General features: G+C 36.3%; 1 protein-coding gene across 2 annotated transcripts in view; it reads left to right on the plus strand.

The window, feature by feature from the left end:
* The window catches only part of KDM4C (lysine demethylase 4C), a 237097-nt gene that overhangs the window by 136398 nt on the left and 74069 nt on the right, over positions 1 to 26630 (plus strand). For both annotated transcript variants that reach the window (XM_005425583.1, XM_031060774.1), the window contains exons 12-16: positions 1074 to 1255; positions 2105 to 2321; positions 3227 to 3303; positions 19589 to 19644; positions 22724 to 22832. In XM_005425583.1, coding sequence (XP_005425640.1) covers positions 1074 to 1255; positions 2105 to 2321; positions 3227 to 3303; positions 19589 to 19644; positions 22724 to 22832 — 641 coding nt within the window. The remainder of the gene's footprint in view (positions 1 to 1073; positions 1256 to 2104; positions 2322 to 3226; positions 3304 to 19588; positions 19645 to 22723; positions 22833 to 26630) is intronic.

Below are 26630 nucleotides of genomic sequence, written 5' to 3' on the forward strand. Positions count from 1 at the left end.
TTGCCCCTCCCCTGCTCCACTACCCCCTCCCCCCTCTTCTCCCCAGCCGATATCACTTCAAGGCCAGAGGCTCGTACCAGCTTTCTCTCTCTCATATCTTCTAGCTGGGGGCGGGGGGGGGCGCTGCCCCAAATCTTCTCGGGGCTTCTCTCCCTCTGTCTTTCCTGGGGGGGGGCTGCCCAACACCTCCTTGTGCCACCACCACCCTTCCATCCTGAGGGGTCAGGCCTACCTCTGCCGGGCTGCAGGTTTTCTCTCCCCCGCCCAGCTCGAAGCCGGGCAGGGGAGGCCTTGGCTCTTTGCTGGCCGGAAATCAAAGAGAGAGCCCAAGGGAGTGCTCTGCTTCTAACCCCTGTGTTCTCAGAGGCGCATCCACCCTCAGTGGCGCCAAGCCTGGCGTCAATTTAAAATCTGAACACCTGTTGGCCTCTGGCCACTCCATTCCCAGAAAACCTCCTTCCTGTAAACCCACGACAGACACCTACATGCCTTCTAATTGGTTATGAAAGATTTAATAGGCACTGTCCATATCATCCAGCATGCTTCTACTCCATGCATCTACTTCGTAGATATGATTGTTCCCCATTACTCCCTGGCTATAATGTTTGCCCTTTTTTCCTGTTGGGAAAATGAGTGTCACCATCCATGAAGAGTTTGTGAAGTGCCATCCTGCGAGTAGAGTGATTTGTCTGGCACTGCTGCTGGGATTCAATATGTTCCACCCACAAGTAATTTAGGGCTGTGTACATGGAGGGAGAGGGGATAGTGTTTGGAGGCATTAAAGAGACAGTGGGAGAGTGAGACATAATGTTGTTGATATGAATACAGATTGTAAATTGTAGGGCTGTTTATGGTTTACATGGAGCAGTCAGCTCTTGACAGAGAGAGTCGGTGCTTGTCAGAGCACTTAATTGTGAGTTTCTCCTTACACAACATTCTTTTAGACTTTTACATCCATGCTTGCACAGAACTTGTTGTAAGATTGTTTGATCTTGGTTAGCACACATGACAGATTCATTGTTGTTTATCTTCATTCCATGACTCTAATATAGCCATTGTTTTCTTTCTTTTAGAACTGCCTGAAACTCCCTTAATTGAAGAGCAAGTTCAAGAGTCAGAGGCATGGGCCAAGCCTTTGGTCTACCTGTGGCAGACAAGACCACCCAATTTCTATGCTGAAAAAGAATACAATGCAGCTTGTGCAAAAAAGGAACCTCACTGTGCCGTTTGCACTCTTCTCGTGCCATACAGTAGGGTAAGCAAGGTTCTCACAGCTTCAACTCTGGATGATGTGTGAAATAGCTGCCTGGCTAATTAATTTCCAAGAAATTATAAAAAAGATAAACTTAAGCATTTTTAAGAGAGTAAACAAACTCACAGTTATTTAAGTTAGAACTGATACTTTGTTCACCTGCATCTATCCTTGGCTGCAGACACTGTATGCCTCCTACTACAATTTATGCAGGGTTTGTCTTAGTGCGTGTGTGTGTATTTTCCCTTGAAATTACACTTTTTGGTGTGCTGAACCCAGGTAGGTTTGCATCTTCTAGCTCTTTCCTTATATGTCCGTCTCCAAGTACTTTTTATCAGAGCGTCTTTTATGCTGCCTTCGTTCAGTGTTGAGGAAATAAGTGTTTTCACAGTACTTAGGCCTTCTCAGGTAAAATATTCCCTCAGAAACCATCTAATGCAGAGCTCTGTTTGACACTGTCTTGTGGGATTACTGTGTCAATTGGCAAGTAAAAATGGTGTTGTAGTACTATGTTGCTAATTTGGAAGGTGCTAAACTGGAGTTTCCTCAGTGTGGGAACCAGGAAAAAAGCCATTATTGCGCTGGACTAAGTTAAATGGCCCAAGAGGTACAGTACTGCTGAACACCCTGCAATAACACTGGTTTGCAGGCTGAGTGCAATTCCAGATGTCACAGTTATTTGGAACAATGAAGGTAGGATGACTGTGATAAATACTTAGAAGCAGTTAATTTTCTCATGAAACTTAAACTTCTTACGAAAGTTGGGAGGGGTGGAATAGTTTCATCATTGTCGCAAGGAAGAGTAGGACTCTCATTTCTTTCACTTTAATATAGATTTTGTTTATTTTCCAGCCAGACAATCAAGATGAAGAAAGTGCTACTTTCAGTGAAGCAAACTCAGCAGAAACATTGATGGCAGAAAATGTGAAGACTAAACCTCTTATTCCAGAGATGTGTTTTATTTATAGTGAAGAAAACACGGAAAACTATCCATCAAATGCGTTTGTTGAAGAAGATGGGACAAGTCTTCTGATTTCATGTGCAAAGTGTTGCGTACGAGTTCATGCAAGTAAATAATCTAATTGTTCTGTTGCCAGAAATGTAATTTAAAATTTTACTTTATTGATAAATAATAGTTAGCTAGGCTTCTAGCATGTCTTTAAAAGTGCTTGAAGAACGTTTCCATTTGTAATGCTTCAATCACTGGCTAATTTTATTTGAAAACTGCATTACATTTTCTGTAACGTACATTTGCTGTGAAAATATTGAAGAATTAACTGTTGTGTAAACTTTCAATGATCACAAGCTTCTGATTCTTTTTTCTATTCTAGTGATTTAATTACTCTTTTGCTTCTCTATTGTAAATCATTGTGCAATGCTATTGTGTCCTTATTAAGTAGTCAGGGTAAAATTCTCCTGGAAGACTTGTGAATATTGCTGTTAAATTTGGGGATGCAGTATTTTCCTTCATTTAGCATTCTTTTTTATTGCAAGAGTAACTGATGAATGCATGGATTTTTCTGCAGTGTCTCCTAAAGACCGTAGAACTGTAATAGTTAAGTCTAAGAAGTCCGCGAGATACTTCGAAATATGGTATATTTGCCCAGAATAAATGTCAGTACATTAAGTCAAAATTTTACTTTAGGGAGAGTTGGTGATATGATATTGCAATGATAAAAATAAGAAATTCATTGTAATTTTGGTTTTTTTTGGCTGCTTGTAGTTTTTGTTTTTCAGTTTCATTTGCTGGATGTTTGTTTTGGTTTTCTTATGGGGGTTTTTGTGGGTTCTTTTTATTTAGGATAGGGAAGATATATTTTATAGACGATGACATTAGCAGTAAGCCTAAATAGTAAAAATCTCCTTTGTCACATGACAGCGGAGATTTTTATTAAGGTTTATGTATTATGGAATTGTATTACATCATTGTTAAAAAGGCAGAATATAATAATCAATCTAGCTCTCTTATTCTAGGTTGCTATGGTGTTTCTTCTCATGAAATCCATAATGAGTGGTTGTGTTCTCGATGCAGAAAAGAAGCCTGGACAGCTGTAAGTTGTTTAGCTATCTAACACACTAGAGATTAAGGGACCAAAAAAAGGTAGCATGTGCATTATTTCGTGTGGTATGTAGCCTGCATACTTTTTCTGATCGTGCTTGCTAGGGAAAAACTATTTGTAAAATGCGATAATATTTCAGTGCAAAATGTAATGCCATTTTGATACACAAACTTGGAGTAGTTTCACAGACTCCTGAAAACAAGTGGCTAACAGGATATAGTTTTGTGAAAAATGATAGTGTTTGAGCAAAACTGAAAATTAAAATGCATGTAAAGGAGAGAAAATGTTTCATTGGTTACTGGAATACCCTATTACAGCTTCCTTTTCAGACAGTTATGAATTTGAGGATCTTCTGAAATACTTTTGTGACTATTGTTCTAGATTCAGAGGAGTATCAAGGGGAAAAGTGTAAGTCTGTTGTTATGAACTCTGAATTTAATTATCAGTTAAACAAACAGGGTTAGAAAACCCTGCTACTCTATCAAAAATTGAAAAATTTTAATTTCTTTCAGGGAAATTACAGCTATGATGTGGAAGTAGGAAAGTTCTAAGGAGCACATCCTTATTCATGAAATACTAAATCACATAGTTCTTGTTAAAGACACTGAAAAATTTAAGGTGTTGCCTTGGGACCTGATATTAACTACAATATGAAAATAACAAAATAACACATTTGAGTGGAAATTGGAGTGTCTTTCGACTCTGGTACATTTTTAAAAACTCACTGAAAAAATTATGAAACAAAGTCCGGTCTTAAAATTTCTTAGTTATGTGTTGGAGAAAGGATTCTAAAATTGTTCTGAGGTTTTAAGGTTACAAATAATCTTGAAATGGTCATTTAGATGGCAGCAGTAAGTGAATGATAAGAACAACAGTGAAGTGTCTGATGAATCATTTATACTAACACCTGTGAAAAACATTAATTTGAGAAGAATTATTCACATTTTACTAAACAAGTTTGGAGTTATTCTCATATGATGCCTGTAAGTTTCTGATAATAAGGAAAATTTGAATTTAAGAGAAAGTACTTTTTAGCCAAATTCTTTCAGGAGATGAGATGAAGTAGTGAAAGATATATCAAGACCATATGGGAGTTAGCTGAATGAAATTTTTATGTGATGAGGTTTTAGAACTCATGTTCACTTCGTGACCGGAGTGGTCACAACTGGAGCTGGCAACAGGAACTACTGCTTAGGTAGAGTCTGCCATATTATGTGTGCATAGCTGACAATTTGTAAGTAATCTCCCTATCTCTGCTGAACTTCATATGATTTATTTTTCAATAAAGTTTAACACTTTGGTAGCATCACATTACATAAACTCCCCCAGTTCCTGTGCAATCATCTTAAACTGCTTAAAGTAGACCAGTTTAGATGTCCACAAGCGCACTCTAGAAACTGTAGAGAAGGCCCAGTGTATTTCGGCACTTTATAAGTTAGCTAACAATAAGATAATAGGACTGAAAGAGAGCACCATTTTCACCGTGTAAAGACCGGACAATTCTGTTATTTGACATTGGGACAGTTTTTTAACGTAAGCTTTACCTGTCCATATATTTAACTGAATTGCTGTAATTTTTTGTGTGTACTGATTATGGTACAGTTGAATTGTTAAAGCTACAAAATCATCTTTCTGTAGCTCTGTTTTGGTAACCTGAATGAAATTAATTTGTGCCCAAGAGAGTCCTTCATTCAGAAATGCTTGTGGAATAAAGTTCCATCTTAATGCCTTAAGTCATCATTAGGTTGGAAAATTTTAATCAAATATTGAAGATTGAATAGAACTATAGACTAGTAATATGTTTACTTACAAACTTGTCCTTTTGTCTGCTGTCTTTTAGTCTTTGTTACTACATGTCATTCACATGCTACCACATTCACTTTGTTACTATATGCTATTCGCATATTCTTTTTCACCTGCAAGATGTAGGAGCAAGAGGTAGTACTCATCTGCTACCCAAGATAAATAACAGAAATCCTGTTTCAGGGAAGTGAATAATGCTTTGTTAAATACAAACACATGAATGATAACAAAGTCACTTCTTTTATAAGATGGTCTTTCAAAAGTTTTGACATGCCGATCTTGCACTGATAGCAATCTCAGAGCTATTAGTGATTACAAGAGTTTGCAGAGCTTAGGTGAAGTGACATCAGCCTGGAAAATATGTTGTTGTTTTTTAAAAAGGTACAGAATGGGTGATGCGAGGAAGTGGATGGCAGTCAACCTGTCTCAAATAACAAGAAAAATATTGAACAAGCGCTGATCTATCAATTTCCAAAAACCTAGACAAGGACGGAATACTAAGAGGCGTCTATTGAAGTACAGGCCATGGATTTTTTTGCTGTGGCAGATCATGGGAGTAAGAAATAAGTAAAAGATTTCATGCATCCTAACTTTCAGATGCTTTTGATGGTATTTTAAATTCTGATATTGGCAGTGGCAGAAGAGAGATGATGAAAATAATATTTACCAAACACATAGCAATATGGATTTACTCTCAACCTTAATATCTCAGACCAGCAACTGTCGTTCTCATAGGACTCTTAATGGCTTTAAGAGAATAAATTTCTGAGCATCATTTGCTGATTACTTTTCATGTCATTATGGCACATATATGGAAATCTAAACTGGTCTACTTTAAGCAGTTTAAGATGATTGCACAGGAACTGGGGGAGTTTATGTAATGTGATGCTACCAAAGTGTTAAACTTTATTGAAAAATAAATCATATGAAGTTCAGCAGAGATAGGGAGATTACTTACAAATTGTCAGCTATGCACACATAATATGGCAGACTCTACCTAAGCAGTAGTTCCTGTTGCCAGCTCCAGTTGTGACCACTCTGGTCACAAAGTGAACATGTCATCAGTTCTATAGAATCTGAAACATGACATGAGTATGCTTAAGCTTTGTACTAGAAGCAAAGCCTGGAAAAAAATCAATGGAACAATCTGACTGCTCTTTTCAGCTTTGGTAAGAGTCCAGCTGAAGAACTGTAACAGTAGACATAAAATGTTCAAAATACCACGATGGAAGATACAAGAGTTGCAACTGAAATTGCAAGAAACCAAATTTTTCTTAATAATTCCTGATAGATTTCAACCATTCCACAAGCGAGGATTGAAAAGTTAAATTTTCTTTGTATAGTGAGGGGAAGGCAGAAAGGGAAAAGTAGTCACATTCTGTAATGTAAAATTATGTGTGTATAATTAAGAGTAACATAAGCAAATGCTGTTCTGGAATTTTTTCCTCTTCTGTCTAATCAGATTGTCTCCAGGAATAACTTGTACCCATTACTCTTCGTATTTTGCACATGACTCCTTCTAAGAAAGGGAATCTCTGTCTTGTCTTTTAGGGACAAGCTGACTTCTAGAGACTTTAAGCTGCATCAGCAGAAGTTAATATTAATACCAGGATTTTTAATTAATTTTTATGTCTAAAACTAGTGTATGACAGGGCTAGGACATATAGAGATTTTATAGAAGCTACTTTAAGATTTTTGAAAACATGTCATGGAAACATTTTTCAGTAATAGTTGAAGAAGACTTGATTGTACCTTGAGGCAGAATGATAAAATAGACACTGAATTTTATTTTTTCTATAGTTTTCCGTTGCTTGCTTGGATAGTATTATTCATTGCAAACAACATGACTGTAGTTGTCTTTGGGGAAAACTTTATTAGTTTGGTGTTGAACTTAAATATGCTAGTATATTTTTGCTTGTGTGGAACTTCAATCCTAACATCAGCATGATAATAATTGCTGATATGTGTTTCATCCTATTTGTCATTTTAGGATAATGTTTCTGTCCCTTCAGAGTTTGGATGATAACCTTAGATTATCCTAACAGCTCTCATTTCAAAATAGTACAATACTTTTATCTAATCCTAGAATTATACTTAAGATAATATGGTTCTCTTTTAACCAATCTTCTGTACATTAAAAATGACAAGTTAATTAAATATACTGCTATCCCAAAGTACTACCTTCCCTTTTGAAAATCAGCAATTCAAGTTAGTCCTACCAATCTGCAACCTAGTTTTATGCTTCTTTTGAATTAAATGCAGATATTTATTTTCTGAATCAATTTTGAAATTTTTTCTTATAATCATAGAATACCAGGTTGGAAGGAGACCTCAAGAATCATCTGGTCCAACGCCTCTTGGCAAAATCACAGTCTAGACAAGATGGCCTAGCACCCTGCTCAGATGAATTTCAAGTGTCCAACATAGGGAAATGCACCAGTTCTCTTGGGAGGTTATTGCAATAGGTTTTGCTGTGAAATATTTTCCACTTGTGTCTAATCAGATTGTCTCCAGGAATAACTTGTATCCATTATGCCTCATATTTTCCATGTGACTCCTTGTAAGAAAGGGAATCTCCGTCTTCTTCGTAGCCACCCTTTAAATGCTGGAACCTGATCAAGTCTCCCCTAAGCCTTTACTCGCGGCTGAACAAACGACTTCCCAGTCCTTTGGTTATCTATATGGCCCTTCTCTGGACCTCTCTAGCGTGGCTACACCTTTTTTGACCAAAACTAAACACAAAATGTGTCTTCTATACCTGTTGTTTTACATGTATTATTTTAATTGTATTTTAACTTGCTGTGTAGTACCATGAGTCTCTCTGGAGAGGGAGATGAAATGAAAGAAAACTCCTTATTTGCACAACCTTTTTTTTACTGTAGGGAATATAGTGTGAGTGTATTCTACATTCCAGCTGACACAGTTGAGACTTCCAAGTTTCTACATGTATTAAATGAAAAATCACATTCATCTAAATTTTTGTTCTGGATAATCATTGCTAAAAAGCTGCATCTGCTGCAGAAGATCTGAAAAAGATTTGGCTCTCTGTGGGAATTACATATACACATGCCTTCCAGAATTTACTTTTTTTATCTCAGAAGAGTGCACAGTATGGGAAGATTTAGTTATTAAGAAATACTGACTCCTTGAAAATCCAGCTTCCTGGATGTTTCAAATTGTTTTCCCTACGCTTCATATTGATTCATAGGGGAAGGAGATTAAGTTGAAGATGACCCATCTGAGAAGTTCCCTTCTGGCTAAGGCATTAAATCCTGAAGAGAAGGTTGATTGGAAAACAATGAGAAAGAAAGTTTTGTGTAATGAAGAATATAATGGAAGCTAAGAAACAGTGGTACAACCTTGTTTCAGAGTTCATTTCTTAGGAGAAAAAAAATCCTTCTCATTCCTCTGCTTACAAAAATTGTTTTAAATTCTGTTTAATGATACTTTCTTAAAATCACAGCAGTTACGTTAACTTCATGGAAAGTTTGATCTCTTTTAGGCTTCTGTATGTCACTGTGACCTTGCAAAGCAAGGAAGCATGAGAACACTGTAGGAATGAGAGTTCTCTTAATAGCTAAATAAAACTTTATTATGTGTGGATCCCAACTATGAGTGTTATTAAAATACAGAAATAGAAAACTACCTATATGGATTTAGATTGGCAGAGCCAGATTTTTCCTTGATAGCTATTCCAGTTTATATTATCAGAGGAAACCGATTTTGAGATTCAGAAGCATATTGTTTTACTTGCAGATTCAGCATTTTAAGTAGCTGAAGAAGTATGCTTTACAATAATTTATGTCAAATTTTCACCCTCTAGGATATATCTGCATTCATGATAGATAATACATCTTTATATTCTACTAGGCAGTAGGTCCTGATAACAGTTATTGACAAAAGAGAAGAGTGATACAGAATGGTCTATGCTAATGGGCAAAAATGGCCATAAATCAATCTCCCAAAACAATATTAAAAAAAATTTAATAAGTCATCTACATGGATCCTGAAAGTGTAACTGAATTCATATAAAGTGCCTTGATTGAGAACGAATGCCTCATTAATCTTAAATGCTTCAGCTGGAAAAAGTTAGTGAAGTCAGGAAGAATAATGACTGGCATTACAGAGAATGCAACATACTGTACAATGAGCAAAGATGTGGTCACCCAATAGCTATAGTGCATAAACATGGAGTACCTTTGTTATTTAGACTACAAAAGTTTTGGGACAGGAAAGAAATAGAAAGAAGAGCAAGTCAGGAAACAGGTAAATACACTTTAATGTCTTGCTTCATGATCAGGTAGATAATGATCATAAGGCTACTAAGAGGGAGGCTGCGTGACTTTTCACAAGTGATTCTTGCATTGTTCTCCACAGCACTGCATAAACTGTTAAGTACCTCGTCTGGTTATCTGGCACTGATTTTGAGAACAGATCCTATGTTGAAATAGCTTAGCAGAATTTCTTTTTCTATAGATGAGCTTTTTCATGCTTTTTATATTACTTATGGATAATCAGTCTTTGGGTTTATTTGCATTTATGGTTAGAGTAGCCCTCTATGTAATTTGAAGGATTTTTAGTTTCTTTTTAACTGCCCTATTCCACTCCAGTGAAAATAATAATTTTGAATATTCTTTTTGTAGTGGTGCCCTTCTCGCTAATATGGTGTGATAATTTCCATTATAAACTGCTGTTTTCAGAGCCTGCTATCTGCCAAAATTAACTCAATACATGTGAATTGGTGATGCAGTGTCTTAATTTTCAGACTGATTTTTCTACCAAGGTTTAGATGCACTTGAATATTGTTAATAAAAGAAACTATTGGACAGGAAAATCTGGCTATAATAGAAAAATAAAACCCTGACTATTTCTGTGGTATTTTGTTTTCAGAAAAATAAGACCTGATTATTATTGTTTAAAAATATTTATTTTTTATTTTTAAAAATCTGGATTTTTGCAAACCTTCTCTGCAAAAAAGTGGACTTATTGTGAGAATTTTAAATGGTGATGTCCATGTATGGACTCAGATGTGGGGAGCATTATATTTCCTTATGATTTTGGTATTATACTAGTTACAGGTTATTTATTGCTTGCAAAACTCAACCTTTGAAACAATATATTTTAACAGGCTTGTAAATATGAGGTTTCTCTGATGCTGTCACAGAAGCCAAACTGAAGACCATTAAACTCAGAAAATATGTTTTTAACATAAATGCCATAAGGCTCAAACCCAAAGCTCATTTTGACCTTTCATTTACTTCCCGGGAGTTTGCCAAATCAACCTTTGCCACTGATGCCCATGTCAAAAGCTTTGGTTGCCTCCAGCTATGTGGGTATTCTCATACTACAAGGAAGAGATTCCCTGCAGGGTTGCTGATAACAGTGAATTATGATTTCAGTCAGATGTAGTTTGAATCTGGTCCTGCTTGGAGATGGAATTGGACCCGAGAACCTCTCTCAAATTAATCCAGTCTTAATTTATCCTCAAAGACCATATCTGGTCTCTAGAGGTAGTGCTGCAAAGTCATTGAGAGGAAAAACATGCTATAAAAAGCCAGTAGCAGGATATCTTGACCTGGCCAGCTTGTATTTTGCTGCTTTCTTAAAGGTACAGCTTCTGAAGGTCCTCAGGTTAAAATCTAATATTTGCTGCCTACAATAATGGGAATAAGCCTACATATTTTTTATCATTTATAAATATATGTTAGGTACACCATCATTCCTGTTTTGTTTGCTAAGCATTTACTCTTAGTGTTCATAGAATCATAGAAAGGTTGGAAGGGACCTTATGGATAATTTAATTCAACACCTTACCATGGACGACATGGTCTTTCACTAGACCAGGTTGCTCAGGGCCACATCCAATCTTGAATATTTCCAAAAATGTCTGGAATTTCCAGAAATAACTGCGACTTCTCTGAGCAACCTATTCCAGTGTCCCACCACCCTCATGATGAAGAATTTATTTCTTATATAACCTAGACCTACCCTCTTTCAGTTTGAAGTCTTGTCTTATGATCCTTCTTGTAGCCCCCTTTAGGTCATGGAAGGTGCTATAATGTCTCCCTGAAGCTTTCTCTTCTTCAGGCTGAACAACTCCAACTCTCTTAGCCTGTCTCCACAGGAGAGGTCTTCCAGCCTCCTGATCTTTTTCTTGGCCTTCTGTGGACCCACTTCAGCAGGTCTTTGTTGTGGTCCCAGAGCTGGATGCAGCTCTTGGGGTCTCTTTGAGGGTCAGAATCACCTCCATTGGCCTGCTGACCACACTATTTGTGATGCAAGCCAAGGTGTGGCTGGCTTTCTAGGTTGTGAGTCAGCTCACACTGAGCTTCCTGTCAACCAGCAGCCCCAGCTGTTTCTCACCAGGGCTGGCCTTTATTCCTCCACCCAGCCCGTATTTGTTCTTGGAATTGCTCCAGGTGTTTTCCTTTGTGTAAAAGTGATTTTTGCGGTCTTTTTATACTTTGCAGGAAGAATTATCAGTTTGGTATTTTTAATGGCTTATTTATTAACGTTTTGGGAAAGGTAATCTCATTCCTTCTGACTCCTCTTCAAAGGAGAAAGTGTAATCTTTCTTGTTCAGTTGTATGGGAACAGTTGCTCTTTCTACTATAAGGATTTTCTAGATCTGAGTGACTAATAACCACTATGACAGAAATTACTTCAACTTCAGGGATCTAATAGTCTCCATTTATTACTTTATGGACATGTATTATCTCATATGTACATACTAGGGAGAAAGGACACATAGTACCCACCCCTGTCAAGTTGTGCGAGTTTTTTTACTCCAGTTACCTGAATGAGTATTTTGATTCTCATTTCAGTCTCAGCCTCAGTTCTCATTCCTTCTCTGGTTGTGGAATTGTCTCCATATTCCCATTTTCCATCTCAACCCCCCCTTCCCTATCATTTTGAAGTCTTACCCTAGCCAGCTCTCTCCTGCTCTTGGCTGTGTAAGGGATCACAGTTAATAATGTTATGGACAGTGTAGTGAAACACTGCTTGCTCTTTATACTGTTGCTTTACCCTGGTATGTTATGGGAGCTGCAACTGCAAGGAAGTTGTTGGCTATCCCTAAGTGAAGGGCAGGGCAGACTGAATGTTTGCAGGATTAGGTTACTAGAATGTGGAAATTAAGTAGCTGATGATTTGTAAACTTTAAATTCCCAAAGGTGGATGTCTTGAACAGACTTGATGCAACTGCAAGAGTAAAATGTTCATCCATAAAAAGAAGCACGACCACCTTCTATTTTCAAGAACATACTTTAGGCTTGCAGCCAAAGATCTTTCCACATGTTAAATAGATACCAGCCTGTGGTTGGTGTCTCTTTCAAGGAATTACTCAGCCTCCATAATCAGTGTGAACTTTAATCACTTAAAATACAAATGAAGGTTGTGACTTACACTGGTAGCATCTAGCAACTCTGTTAAGAATGGTGCTCCTTGTCAGGAAACTGAATCTGAATCTTTTACTAGATAAACATCAATTTTTCTGAAGTTTATTATAATTTGCAAATATTTTGTCACTAAAAAAAAGAAGTTTGTCTCTGAAGGTAATAGCTCAAAGTGGATACAGTAGTGGACTTTGAATTGAAATTCAGTAATTTCAAAAGCTATTTTCCAAGTGAAAATTATTCCCTTGGTGTAGAAAAATTAGCATATTCATTAGTGGACCATTGCTGAAAACAACATTTTCAAGACAAATACCAACCCATTTCTCTTTACACAAGGATAAATATAGACACAATTATGAATAAGCTGGGAAAAGGAGATGGATAAAATGTAGCAATGCCATATCCAAATGCACATCTGTGTTAATAGTACTAGGAGTGTGACCTTGGGTATTACAAGGCAATGGAGAAAAGAGATGGAAGACTAAGAATATCTATTTTCAGTTCAAAGGTTTCTATCTATAAAGCTAACCAGAATGGCTTGAAGAAAACAAAATACACTTAATGGCCAAAGCCCTACAATTTTTATCTATTTGACTTAGCTGTAGCAGAGTTGAACATTAGATGCCTGTTTTCATTAGTTGTTTTTAGAGGAGACTAGTAAATTGGCATTATTGTGACTCATCTTTGGAGCAGTTGACTCTTGAAACTGTTTTGACCTCTTATTAGAAATATTTCAGGGAAAAAACCAAACCCAAAACCTTTCCTAACCACTTTTCTTAAGTTTTTAGATGCTAGTTGAAGTCAATTGACTTGAGCTGATTAAAAAATGGTGGAAATACATTACTTACTGAATAGGTAATGCCCTACTTGGTGCTTAAGACATTATCAAGGAGTAGTGACTCTAAATTGTTGTAAGGTTTAGACTAGATTTAAGGAAGAAGTTCTTTACCTTGAGGCTTGCCAGAAAAGTGGTGGATGCCCTATCCCTGGAAGTGTGCAAAGCCAGTTGCATGGGGCTCTGAGCAACCTGGCCTAGGAAGGTGTCCCTGCATATTGCCGGGGAGTTGGCCTAGATGATCTTTAATGTTCTTTCCAATGTAATGCTTCAAATAACTAGCCAAAATGTATTGAAACTACTTGAAAATATTACTTCAGGTAAAATCACTGCTAAATAAAGATGTGACAATGAAGTTACCATAATAGCTTATTAAGTGATTAATAATAATATATTAGTAAAGCTTCCTTTTTTGTTTGTTTTTTGGGATCACAGATTGGGAAAATTAAATATATATGATATGTAATATATATTTCAGTGCTTAGTGCCAAGCATTTGGATTTTCCTTAATATCTAGGTAGTGTTTCTGCATATGAATGTTTAAAACTGGAGGTTGTGTAGAGCAGTCAGATGTGCTAGAAGAATTAAACTAAAGTCTGTTCTAGTCTGTTATTATCTCATTCACAGCAAGAAATTAATACCTGATTAAGAATATGTGTCTTGAGCAGGCATTCCTAATGCTTTCTCAATCTCCTACGATGTGGAAATAAGAAATTGTCTTAGCCAACGGCAGTATCTTTCTATTTCCTTAGTAGAAAGTAACCTTTGTTGGACTTCTTTTTCATGAACTTAGGCAGATTCTTTCTCAACTAGTGTAAAATTTTAGCACCCACATCTGGCAAACAGACACGTACTGTGTGAAGAATCTTTCTGGGTTTTTTTGTTTGTTTCTTTGTTTTGAATCTGCTACTAGTTTCCTTCAATAGCAACTACCTTCTTATTGGAGTACCTAGCCATGCCCTTTTCCAAGTCTCATTTTTCCAGTCGCATCTGTCAAACATTACACTGTCTTTTACTGCCTTGTCCAGCCTGCATGGTTATTCCTTTTGCAGAAGCTGTAGCAGAAGATGTTAGCTGAAGACAAACTTTTGACTTATTTTTAGTGAGGCCTGTGAAGTAAGGCCAATCAGAAATAGACAAGATCTTAATAAATTACTGAGATAACTTGGAAAACAAGATATAATTAGAGAAAATTTTAAGATACTGAAGCTAGAATACAGACAAAGGATTGTGGAGCAGTGATGTCAGCTGCTGCTGGAGAAAAGATCTTGGAGATTATTGTCCATGTGCTACATAAGTCATGGCTGTGTAAGCACATCTCCCCAGATGTGGGATAAAAATGAAACATATTTTCCCTGACATGACTGAAGATCTCTTTTCATTGCATTTCAGAAGGGAGAACGTGGCCGCAGATGAAGTCAGTTAGGTGGAAAAATTGTGTTTAACCAAATAAGGATCTATAGATGGAAAATGGCAAAAAAATAAAGGGACAGTATGCGGCTTTTGATGTTTATCATGCATAAAGTAAAAAGGAAAAGGCTTAAGCAGGGTGTCTGCTTGCTGGTTTAAATGAAAAGCTCCCTAATGGCATGGATGCAAGAGATTATTATGATGCTTATAGAAACTACATTTTAAGAGGAAATTTTTGGAAATGTGTCAGTCACAATTTATTAAGAGAAATATGTATTTTATCTTACGCTGTCTTCCACTGACATATGCTTGAATTTCTTTTTCATTTAACTGAGTAAATGTAATTATTTGGAGATGCTATTGTCATTTACAGGGCCTTAGCAAAGAAGAAATAGCAGTTTAACAAGAAACAGGATTGTGTGGTATATAATAATAGTTTTCAATAAAAATAACTGTTAGATGACTTAATATATATTCCTCTGCTATGGTTTTGCAGAATTCTACTGCCTTGCTGTGTCAGACGGCTTCCTGTCTCCTATGGAGACAGCTCTTGCTGATGAAGTAGGTATGGGAATATGGAAGTGTGAAAACTGGTTTTTGTAAGCGTTATTGTGAATATGAGTGAATTCTGGCAGACACTAAAAAAATACCCAAAGATAAGCAACTGTATTCATTTTAAAATATAAATGAGTGTAAACAGACTTGGGTTTTGCGTAATATTTATCCATGCAACAAAAATTAATATGCAGCTTTGCCTGAGTAGTGACATACCCTTCCAAAAAAGGTGATCCATCTTTTGGATGGATGTACCAAAGGAAGCATGGTTAATTCACACTGACTTGAGGTTTTTCTGCCAGTTTCTTGAAGTGATTGAAGCAGAGAAGTGAGTTTAGGGTTGCTGGTTGCAAAAATGTTTTTGTTTTGGGAAAAAGGGGAAACATTTAGTCCAGAAATAGTGAATATGATATGCATTGTTATGAAAAAAAACATCATTTCCACAAAAAAGCTGAAAGATAAAAGGAATGTTACTGTATAAAACTTGTGAATTATATGGAGATATCTTACTTTATACAGGTACTGGAAGAAAAAATGCCTTCTTGTAATTCTAGAATGTTATGGAGATTTTTTAAGGAGATGAGCAATTTAAAATGGTTCAAGATTTAATTTAGATATGTATACAATAATATGCTTGTGAAATTATTATTTAATGCAAATACAAATGACAAAATTACTTGTTTAAAGGATTTGCAAAGTAATAATGAATAAGAGATTGGATACCTTCTAAGGTGATGCTTTATAATGAAATACATTCTTTTCCTGATTTTTACATAATAGGCTGACAGCAGGTAGACAGGGATGCACAGACATGCTCTTCCTTTTTGAGAACACAGAACCACAGAATCATAGAAGAGTTTGTGTTGGAAGGGATCTTTAAAGGTTATTTAGTCCAAATTCCCTGCCATATGCAGGGACATTTTCAATTAGACCAGTTTGCTCAGAGCCTTGTATGACCTGACCTTGAATGTTTCCAGGGATGGGACATCCACTGCCTCTCTGGGCAATCTGGTCTGGTGTTTGACTATCCTTACTGTCAAAAACTTTTCCTTATGTCTTGTCTATATTTAAAACCATTTCTTCGTATAAAATGTTATTCCCCATCTTTTTTATAAGCCCCCTTTAAGTATTCTAAGGCCACAATGAGGTCTCCCCAAAGCCTTCTCTACTTTTCTCCAGGCTGAACAGCTCTCTCAGCCTGCCTTCATAGGAGAGGTGTTTTTGGAGTGCTGGACTACCTCAGCAGGTCTATGTCTTCATGGATAATAACATGGGCAGTAGTTACTAGTTCACATGTTATTTCACTGCCACCCATGGCATGTATACATTTATTATGAATATTAGTCTCTGTAAATGTCAGGTTCCCTGAGTTTCATTAATTGTAGTATATTGAGTCAAGTTAAGCTAATAGCCATGTTGCCTGTATATAGGAAAATATATTGCAATGCAGACATAATAAAAAAAATAGTTTTAATGGGCTTTAAACCTGTATTCCTACCCACACAGTTTTGTTATGAACGCTGGTGAACTTGACTAGTTCTTAGGGATCTAATTGTTTATAGTTTGTGTCCAGCAGACAGTGAACAAGTACCCAACAACACTTTCTGCTCACCAAAGATATATACAGGTGTTTCTGTAGAGGACATAATATTTGGTTCCTATACGTCCTGCATAAGGGTAATTTTTTAAAGCTTCTAATGAGGATATTTAGAACCACTTTCTCTTTTGCTTGGGCTGCTCTCCTCCATTTAATTTTCCCTCTATTTTTTTTTCTTTTCTGTGTTTAACCTAATGTCAAAGCTTTGTAGTTGGTAGGTAAATATATGACTCCTGTCTCTTCCTGTGCTCTTTTAGCTTAATTTCTTCGTAAAATTTATTTGTAAAATTTCTTTAGGGCCTTGGATTCTCAGTCTGGCTACATTAGTGAGTTCCACAGCAGATGACCTGATGAAAGTTTTTTGTAAAAGTGAAAAATATCCATTAGAAGCAGAAAAATGTCATCATTTGTCAAGTAACAAATTTTTAAGTGGCGTAAGAATGTCAACGCTTTTAAAATAGGAGAAAATGCACTCTGTTTTGCAAAGCTGAGTTAAAGTATTTTTGTGGCCAATGTTAAGAAGGTGCTCAGATTAGCAAGAATTTATGAGGAATCCCCTGAACTTTCACATTTGAAAGCAGAGAATGAAAGTTTCGCCCTGCACGGATTTCTGATGAGTTAGATTTATGCTCTTTTCCCCAGTCTGCAGATAATACTCTATGTATAAATCATGAAAGTTCATGCTCTGCAGAACTGCTGTCTTGGCTTAAGACAGTTTAAAGAGCTGGACACTCTAAAATTAGGTACCTCCTCTTACCAATCCCTTTCCACCCATAAGGAACGAATACGAGTAAACGTAAGTGAAAAAATAACAGTTTACTAAAAAGCAAAACAGCAACAAGCAAAAAAAAAAAAAAGTAAATACAAAATCACTAATCTCCTGAAGCCCTGGGAAACAAAAAGAGACCCAAAGTGGTGGAAATAGCATTTACAAGATGGTGCCCTCCAGGATGCCTGTGTGGCTTGAAAGACACAGGGAGAATGGCATGAGCTTTCTACCCCACAGTCAGTCAACCACACCATCTGGGAGACAAAGGGAAAGAAAGATGGTGGGCAGAGAGAAGCTCTCTGGGAAAGCAGGAGCTTTTGGAGTTGCTCTAGTGGCAGATAAGTACCCATGCATGAGGTGTCAGTACCACCACCTGCTGCCTGCTCCTGATGCCTGCTGGGCTCTGCTGGAGTTGATGCTGATGTCCACCACACTGCACAAGTCTTCAGGCAAGGAGAAGAACTGGTCTGTCAGATGTGGGGTGACCTGGTCCCTGGAAGGGGTGCAGGGATCACTCCAAAACAGTGTTTTATTGCAATATGCTGTTTTTCCAATTGGCTACTATTGCAAGCCCACAGAAAAAAACAACTTTACTGAAAGTGGTGTAGTTTTGAGCCTTTGGGTTCCCTGATTTATTAGTCAATATTTACTTCTAGAAAGGAAAATGTGATCTGGAAGATATTAAGTCCCATCCTGAGGTTGTTGTGGATAGAATAATGAACCTCAATTCTCTTTAAAACTCTACAATAATATTCAGTAGTTAAAAGGGTGCTTCATAAGAGGATGTCCTGTTTTTCATAGTTTTGTTTGGTAAAGCAAAAATTTTGTGCTTGGATAGTAAAGAGGATCCAATTGTCACCAGAAAGTGTTTTTCTATGGTTAAGAAAGATGTTTTTCATAGGAAATGTAATATATCATTCAAATAAAATTCTTGCAGACATTTGTAGTCTTCATTATTTTTAAGATCAGACTGTAGTATAACAGAAAGTTTTTTGGGGTTTTGCTTTGTTTGTGTTTTGTTTGATTTGCTTGTTTGTCCTGCAAGGGCAACTTAAATGTAGGATTCAAAAGACCCGGTCTCATATAGGTGTACTGTCACATAATGTCTTGACTCTATTTGTACATTCATTCTTTTAGAAAAACAGGTGGGAAGAAGAATAGCTATGTTCAAAACACTTTTTCATCAGCTCCTTTTAAGGGATAAGAGATAAAAAAGAGAAATAAAGGGAAAGAATAGATTAAGAAATGAAGGAGACTGAAGAGGAGAGGAGTGAGGGGTTGGAAAGACGAGAAGAGTGTATCTGTTCAAAAGCTCAGTTTTAAGTAGAGGTAGGAAAAGCCATGTTTTTTAGTATGTTATGTGGGGACTGCTGAACACCTTGCCAAGTGCCCTGAAAGAGATGGAGTTGTACTGGAGATCAAAGCAGTGGAGGTATACTGCAGGAAAAAGAAAAAGAAAATTTAAGCTAGATCAATAGCTTATGGGTCAGTTTCTCAGTAACTTCTCTTAAACTCGTTATGTACCATAGTACTTGGTTTTACCTTTGTAAAATGTGTGGCAGTTTCCAGCCTTTCTACAGCAGTACTGATTAAAAGTGTTGGGGATTTTTGGTTTTTTGTTTTTTGGTGTTGATTTTGTTTGGGTTTTTTTATTACATTTCAAAGTGATTCTATCCCTTCATCTGTAAGTAATAACTCAAATACCTTTTTTCTTTTGGTTGTATGAGTTGTTTCTCTTTTTATTACTGTATCCTTTTCTTCCTCTGTAAGGAAATGCTATGCTTGTAAGGGGCAGTTTGTAACCCAGTAATTAATTGCTTTAGCAGTTTGCTTTATCCTCAAGATCAGATGAATAGAACTGATTTGTAAAACATCATTAAAACTCACTTTTTCTACTCTGTTTTTATTTTTAGGAGTGTTGTCTCTGCAATTTGAGAGGTGGTGCATTAAAGCAGACTACTGACAAAAAGTAAGTAATATGTTCTTCAGGACTGTATGTGCTTATTTTAAACTTTATTTCCAGTCCATTCCCAGGTGCAAAGCATTTGCAACCTGAGTTATTTGACAGTGTCTCTTTAAGCTAAATCTTACTTCAGTTGAAATGTGGCACTGGCATTTTGTTAAATAGTTAGATAGTAAAATGTACATTTGTTTTAGTATTTGCAAATGCTTGCTTGTTCCAAATTTTAATCTGCTGGCCTTTTTGCAAAGAAAGTAAATGAGAGAACTCATTTAACCTTGTTTGCATGTCTTATCAAACAGCAAAGTGTATTTTCTTTGCTTCTGAAAATTACTATACCATACTTTTGAACTTCTAAATCCAGTATTTTCAAAGAATTATTTTTAATCATGTTGAAATAATTTTCAATTCTGAAGTGTGTTTTTTTATCAAACGCACTTCTGTCACACAGTGTCAAAAATAGTTTTGTTGCTGATATCAAGCCATTACTGTATCTGGCTGATAGAAACTATAGCAAGTAACCCTATCAGCTAAAGTGGAAAATGTTGCAGCTTAATGTTTTTTCAAGCTCTATAGTAGAATAGTCTTACATGCATTTTGAATAATTTCATAATTAATTAGCTCATCTTAGTAGCTTAGCAATATCGTGTAGACCTCTTTCTTTCGTGCTTTGGAATGCAGTGGTAAGACATGATCTAGGTATGGCATTGTTTTTCACTTACCAGGAAAAGGAGGTGGAAAGAATTTATTTATCAGTGGTTTTTGCAATTGATTTCATGACTCTTGTCCAGTTAGGAGAAAGTTTTTTAACTCAGGCCATATCTTACCTTCAGAAAATATTATTGTAGCTATTTTAATGGAGATTTTTACCAGTACATTAAAATTCTCAGCTGATTTTTAGTTCTGCTTTAAATTTCCTTTGATTTGTTACTTACTTTACTTGATAAATACAAAGAGAATTACGAGTATATTATCTCAGTAGGATTTATTATGCCCTTTTGATATTTGCTGCTGGTGGCTTAGCTTCCATGTTGCATCTTTAAAAATATGTATATCTTTCTTCGTATATCAATATAAATTTTTTTGAAATGTCTCATAAAGATATATTACGAGGAAAATGCACAGAGGTTTGCATAAAATCACTTTTCTTGTATAATTATGCATAAGATTTTTTGGGTTTACATTCTATCACTCTGTAGGTTAGTTTTACGGATTTGTGAAATGTGATTTCTGTAAAACCAGTTGGACTCTTGTTTTTACTGTTTCTGTAACACCTTATAGTTACACATTGTAGAGTTTTTGATCTGTCTTTCAGCATTAGCTATCATTTCAAAATTTTGCGTTTTCAAAAAAGTATGTTACAATTTAACCTTTTTTCTCCAACAGCTGTAAAATCTAACATGTGCATTCTCCTTTGCTCCTTCTTTACTCTCTACATACTAATTAGAGATACAGGAAGAGCAAGTCATACTTCTAAAAGCTAATGCATCATACTGGTATGTGTGCATGCAGTAAGCAGTTTGCCGTATAGGAAGGCTGAGATTCTTTCTTTTCAGCAGAACGCAGGAATTGTTTTGAGTCTGTTAGGTTGAGAGATGTCAGAGGATGAATGTTTAATTGAAGGTTGATTGAAGAGGCATTTTGTTTATAGCTTTTCTCTCTCATAAAGCTTAGATGGTAAGACAAGTCTCAACTTCGTGTAAGTTAAAACATGAAGAAACTGTCACCATAATAAAAGGATGAATCTGCAAGATTTATCTGTTTTTATTTGGGCTGAACTGTATAATTTGCTAATTGGTATGTCATCTTTATGTACAGGTCTTACTTCACACTTTGACCAATACAACTTTAAAATCACATGACAGGAGTTTGTTTGGTCCCTGTGTGTCATATTATACTTTTGCAGATGTTTTTGTCAAAGATGACTTATTGAAATATTCCTGCTCTAGTGCAAGAAAGAGCATTTTTTTTTTGTTTTCTGCATCACCCTCCATCTTCTTCAGTTTCAGCCCACATTCCTGTTAATCTGCTAAGATGCTTGTGTAATGTGTGTTTCTTCAAAATGTACAAGAAGTGGAGTGAGGCAAATGTTCAGAGCTTACAGAAACAGAGTAAGTGGGTTAATGAAAACAGACATACAGTAAAGGACAGGGAATAAGGCAAATATGAGTAAAAAAATTGAAATATTTTCCTTTATTCAGGAAATAACTGACTTCTTGTCTACCCCAGAAAGATTTTAGAAGTAACTTCTTGTCTACCCCAAAAATATTTTAGAAGTAGCCTCAGAAGGCTGCTCTTTGATAATAAAAGAGTTGTTAGCTTCTCTTGTGCTTCATGAAATACACAGTTTTAATATTAGTTTCAGGCTTTTTAAAATTTCTTTTAGCTTTTCTTATTTTGAGATTCACGTATTGGGAGGGTTTGGAGTGCTTTCTGATGCATATAGGAAGCATGTAGTATCATCTGACAAACCTCCAGATGTTCCATTGAAGCCTTGAATGTAACACTGGTCCTAGGCACTTGCAGGTGCTTTTGCTACCAAAGGAGATCCAGTTCATGTTGGGCATTGCACTGGTGGCTTGCTCACTTTGCTGCTTGGATACCTTTGTGTCTGTAAACAGAAGGCTTTGATAACATTTGCATTTCGTTTTGCATTTTGATAGGTACATGATTGATTGTAATCACATTTGTTGTGTAAGAATAGTTTCTCAGGTCTGAGTAGTGTTAATAATGACTAATAAATGCTGTAGATGATAAATTACACATGAACTTAGTGTGGTGTTTACATATGTGCCTGAATAGCACAGCTGCAAAAACTTCTTGCTTAAATAAAAAGTAAAACATACTTAAAAATTGTTGCAATAAAATCACAGTCTGAAAGTTCATTGACACAAAGTGCTAGTGTTGCAAGGTTTGTTAAAATGTGTTAATGAAGCTTAGGAAAGCCTCATAAGGAAGTAACCACAGATGGGTATGTTTAAGAAAACCAAACCAAAAGCAAAAGCCAAATATGCAGCAAGCAACAACTTAAGCACTTGTATTTCTATGAGTTTTTTTGGTGGTATTTTTGACTTGCCACTTTTCACAGGTGGGCACATATAATATGTGCAATTGCCATCCCAGAAGTCAGATTTGGTAATGTCACAGAGCGTGCTCCGATAGACACTAGCAGAATACCCTTGGAAAGATTAAAATTGGTGAGTAGTATATTAATATATGCTCTGTATATGCATTGCTATTAAGGTGTTCCAGTATTTGAATCTACTAAAAATCTGAATTGTGATGGTTATTGCCAGTTAAAGAGCAGTAAGTTATGTTTAAGGTAAGAAATAAATAACAAGGGGTTTACTGAGATGGGCCTTTTGAAACATAGTGACAGTTCATTAACAGTGGTAACCGTCTTTGGTGTTCTGTTAAATGTAGTTCAAACCTGTTCTTGCCCGGGAGAAGAGTAACAAACTTACCAGTATCAACTGTGAAAGTTTCATTTTTTGGAGTTGTGTTGGTGATGAAACCTAAAAAGGCAGGGAGTGAAACACAGTACATATTTGTGAGGTCTTTTTATTATTGATTTTTACCTTGACTATTTATGAAGGTGAAAGGATGCATGGTCTGTTTGTCACTTGGTATCTCTGCCATCAGGGTATTGAAAGATATGCATACACTAAATCACACATTAAACAGTGTCATTCAGGGACACTGATATACTCTAGAACAGGATATGCACAAGTGCAAAATTTGTTTTTTTGCTATGTTATACAGTAATTACTTAATCTGTCAACGTATGCATGACTGTAATGTTGTCAGATAGAAAGTGGTTAGTGGCCCATTCATATTCTTAGAGGAAGTGTAAGTTTTCTGGATCATCCCACACTGTTTCCAATGTGATTCTTGGTGTACCTTACTTTGTACTCACTTATTTTGAGCTATTAATATTTTCACTCTATACTTTAATTCCCTTTTATTCCATTAATTTTTTTTTGTTTTTGTAGCTGTATGTTTAAATGTGGAAATGCAGCTTGGAGTGCTTTAAAATTGATAGCCTGTCCTTAAAGTGGCAATCTGTTTTGAATTTTTGTTCCGAATTTTAAAAAAATTTGTTTTCACATGTCCTTTTAAAAATCATTTAAAAGACATATGTAAAGAGCATATATATAAAACATAAAAACATAAGGCGGCTTGAAAATTCCTAATTCAAGGGTTGAAAACACAGAAATCATGGAAACATTGTTGGAAATGACCTCCAAGATCATCAAGTCCAACCTTTGACTGAATAACACAAAGCCCGCTGGGCACACCTCATCTCAGTCTGCGATATCTGACCATTTCCAGGGATGGTGACATCATCCAGCTTTCCTGGGGAATTTCCTGTTTCCTGTTCCAAAGCTCAACCACCCTTTCAGTAAAGAAATTTCTCCTACTATTGAACCTAACCTCCTCTGTTACAGTTTAAGGACGTTATGTCTTGTCCTACTGCTTTTTACTTGGCAGAAGAGGCTACCACACCCTCATTTCAGGCAGTTGTAGAGAGTGATAAGGTTCCTCCTTAGTCTTCTTTTTGCAGCTCTGTCAGCCACTCCTCACAGGGCTTGTACTCCAGACCCTTCCCTAGATCTGCTGCACTTCTCTGGACATGCTTGAATACCTCAATATCCTTCTTGGATCACAAGTTTCAAAGGGCAGTCTCACTAGTGCCAAGTACAGGAGACAATCCCTGCCCTGCTCCTGCTGGCCACACTATTGCTGGTACAGGCCAAGATGCCATTGGCCCTCTTGGCCACCTGGTCAGGTCGTGGGCAAGACCCAGCCCTGGGCCTTGTGGAACCTCACACCACTGGCTTTGGCTCATTGATCCAGACTGTCCAGATCCCTCTGCAGAGCCTTCCTGCCCTCCAGCAGATCAGCACTCCCACCCAGCTTGGTGTCATCTGCAAACTGAGGGTGCACTTGATCCCCTTGGCCCAGGTCATAAAGATATTAAAGAGAAGTGGCCCTGATTCTTGGGGAACAATACCTGTGACTGGCCATCAACTGGATTTAAATTCATTCATTCATTTATTCATTCATTCATGCATTCATCAGATGTTGAAATGTATTCTGTAGACTGTCCATGACTTACACACTGGAAGACTAACAGGAGCCTTTTGGAAAAGGCTTGAATTAATTTGGAGTCTTTCGGTGTTTCTGAAATTATATGACTTAAGAACCTGCGTTTTTTCTGCTGAATATGAAGAAATTATGTTAATCAGTTTTGAACTGTTGAGTAATTTTTATATTTTCTTCCATTTTTCCTTCAGTGGATAGAATATTGCTTTTAGTCTTTAATACTTTTTCAGTTCTTGATGCTTTCTTCAACATAAAATGACTTTGAACCACTTATATTGTGTACAGCTGTATATAAGCCTATGGTGTCCTGCAAATATATAAAAGTTTAGAAATAAAATAGAGTACTTGCCTTCCTTAACACTGTTTTTTAAAGAAAAAGAACATGTATATTTGTGTGGAATGAATGTTGTGAAAAAGGAACTCGACTGAATGCAGTAAAAATGAGAGGAAGGGTACTTTATAACAGTCATAAATGTAGTAGTGCTGCAGGTAGAAGACCGCCTTTCTGCGAGGGAAGGAAGCACCAGAATCCTGGTTGGCTCATTATACCTTATTATTCCAAGATGTAATTTCTGACATTAAATTTATAATGAAATAATTAGATTTGTATTAATTTAGGGGAGTATACAGGTCAGCCATTTCAAAAGGCTCTGTAATGATGTAATGCCAATGGACCAATAAAATGTTGCTTCTTGGGTAAAGGACCAGAAAAAAAAAGTCTGCCCTAAAATCACTAGCAGACTTTCTGCTTTTAGATTTTGATTTTGTTGCAAGTAAATTACTGCATCTGATGATACTCTGCTCTGTTTCAGAGTAAATACCCTAGCTAAACTATATTTCCTGAATGACGTGATATGATGTTATTCTGTATTTTAAAAATAAAAACAAATGTGTGTGTATACCTGTATGTATGCATATACATATACATATACATATACATATACATATACATATACATATACATATACATATACATATACATATACATATACATATACATAGTAGAATTGCATTTTATTTTCTCCAAAAGACAGTATATCAGATACCTCTTGTAATATATTTCTCATTTCCTGAAACATGGGGTTCCTACTTCTCTAAAGAGTTTGGGGCCAATAGTCCTCTGTGTATATTCTAGCCTTGTGTATATTTGCCACATTATTCTCAATTCAAACATGATCTTTAAGCTAGTCTTCACTTCCTGACTGCTGATGCTACAGAATTAGAAGCTCTCACACCCACTGGCACTGTATATTTTTCATCAGGGGAATTCCAGGGATTATATGCAAATGTATTCTTTCTCTAAAAATTCCTGCCTCTTCTTTCCTCCAGTCAACCCGACTGCATCCTTACCTTTCACTCCTTTCCGTTACCATTTGCTCTATACCTGAGAGTAGACAATCGATACCATCTGTCTAGCTGTTAATTTCTTTAAAGCCATAGTGAGTTTTTCACTCCTGGGAATATCTGAGCAATTAATGCAGGTCAGTTTTGTCCTTTGAAATTGTAGGGACTGTCAGTGCTGCTCTTCAGCAGCTAATTCCAGCTTCACAGCTACCCTGTGTGATAGATTAAAGACACCTTTCTTCATCTTCCTCCGCCATTCAAGTCAGAGAGCTACCAGAGCAAAGGCAAGCTTTGTACATAATTCCTTGACATTGAACCTTCATAAGCAGTAATTTAATAATTTAAAATAATTTAAAAAATTAATTTGGGTTTATTTTTATAATCCATTTTGTGATAAAGCATGAGGCATATAATAAATAAATGTGGTCTTCCCTACTGTGCCACCTCTCCTTTACAAAATTTAGGCTGTATTTCGTTAATTTTTTTTTAATGAGCAAAACATAGTGGAAAAAAAATATAAAGGAATAGATTAAATACTAGCATGC

Source organism: Geospiza fortis, unplaced genomic scaffold (genome assembly GCF_000277835.1).
Source record: "Geospiza fortis unplaced genomic scaffold, GeoFor_1.0 scaffold491, whole genome shotgun sequence".
Classification (NCBI taxonomy): Eukaryota; Metazoa; Chordata; class Aves; order Passeriformes; family Thraupidae; genus Geospiza; species Geospiza fortis.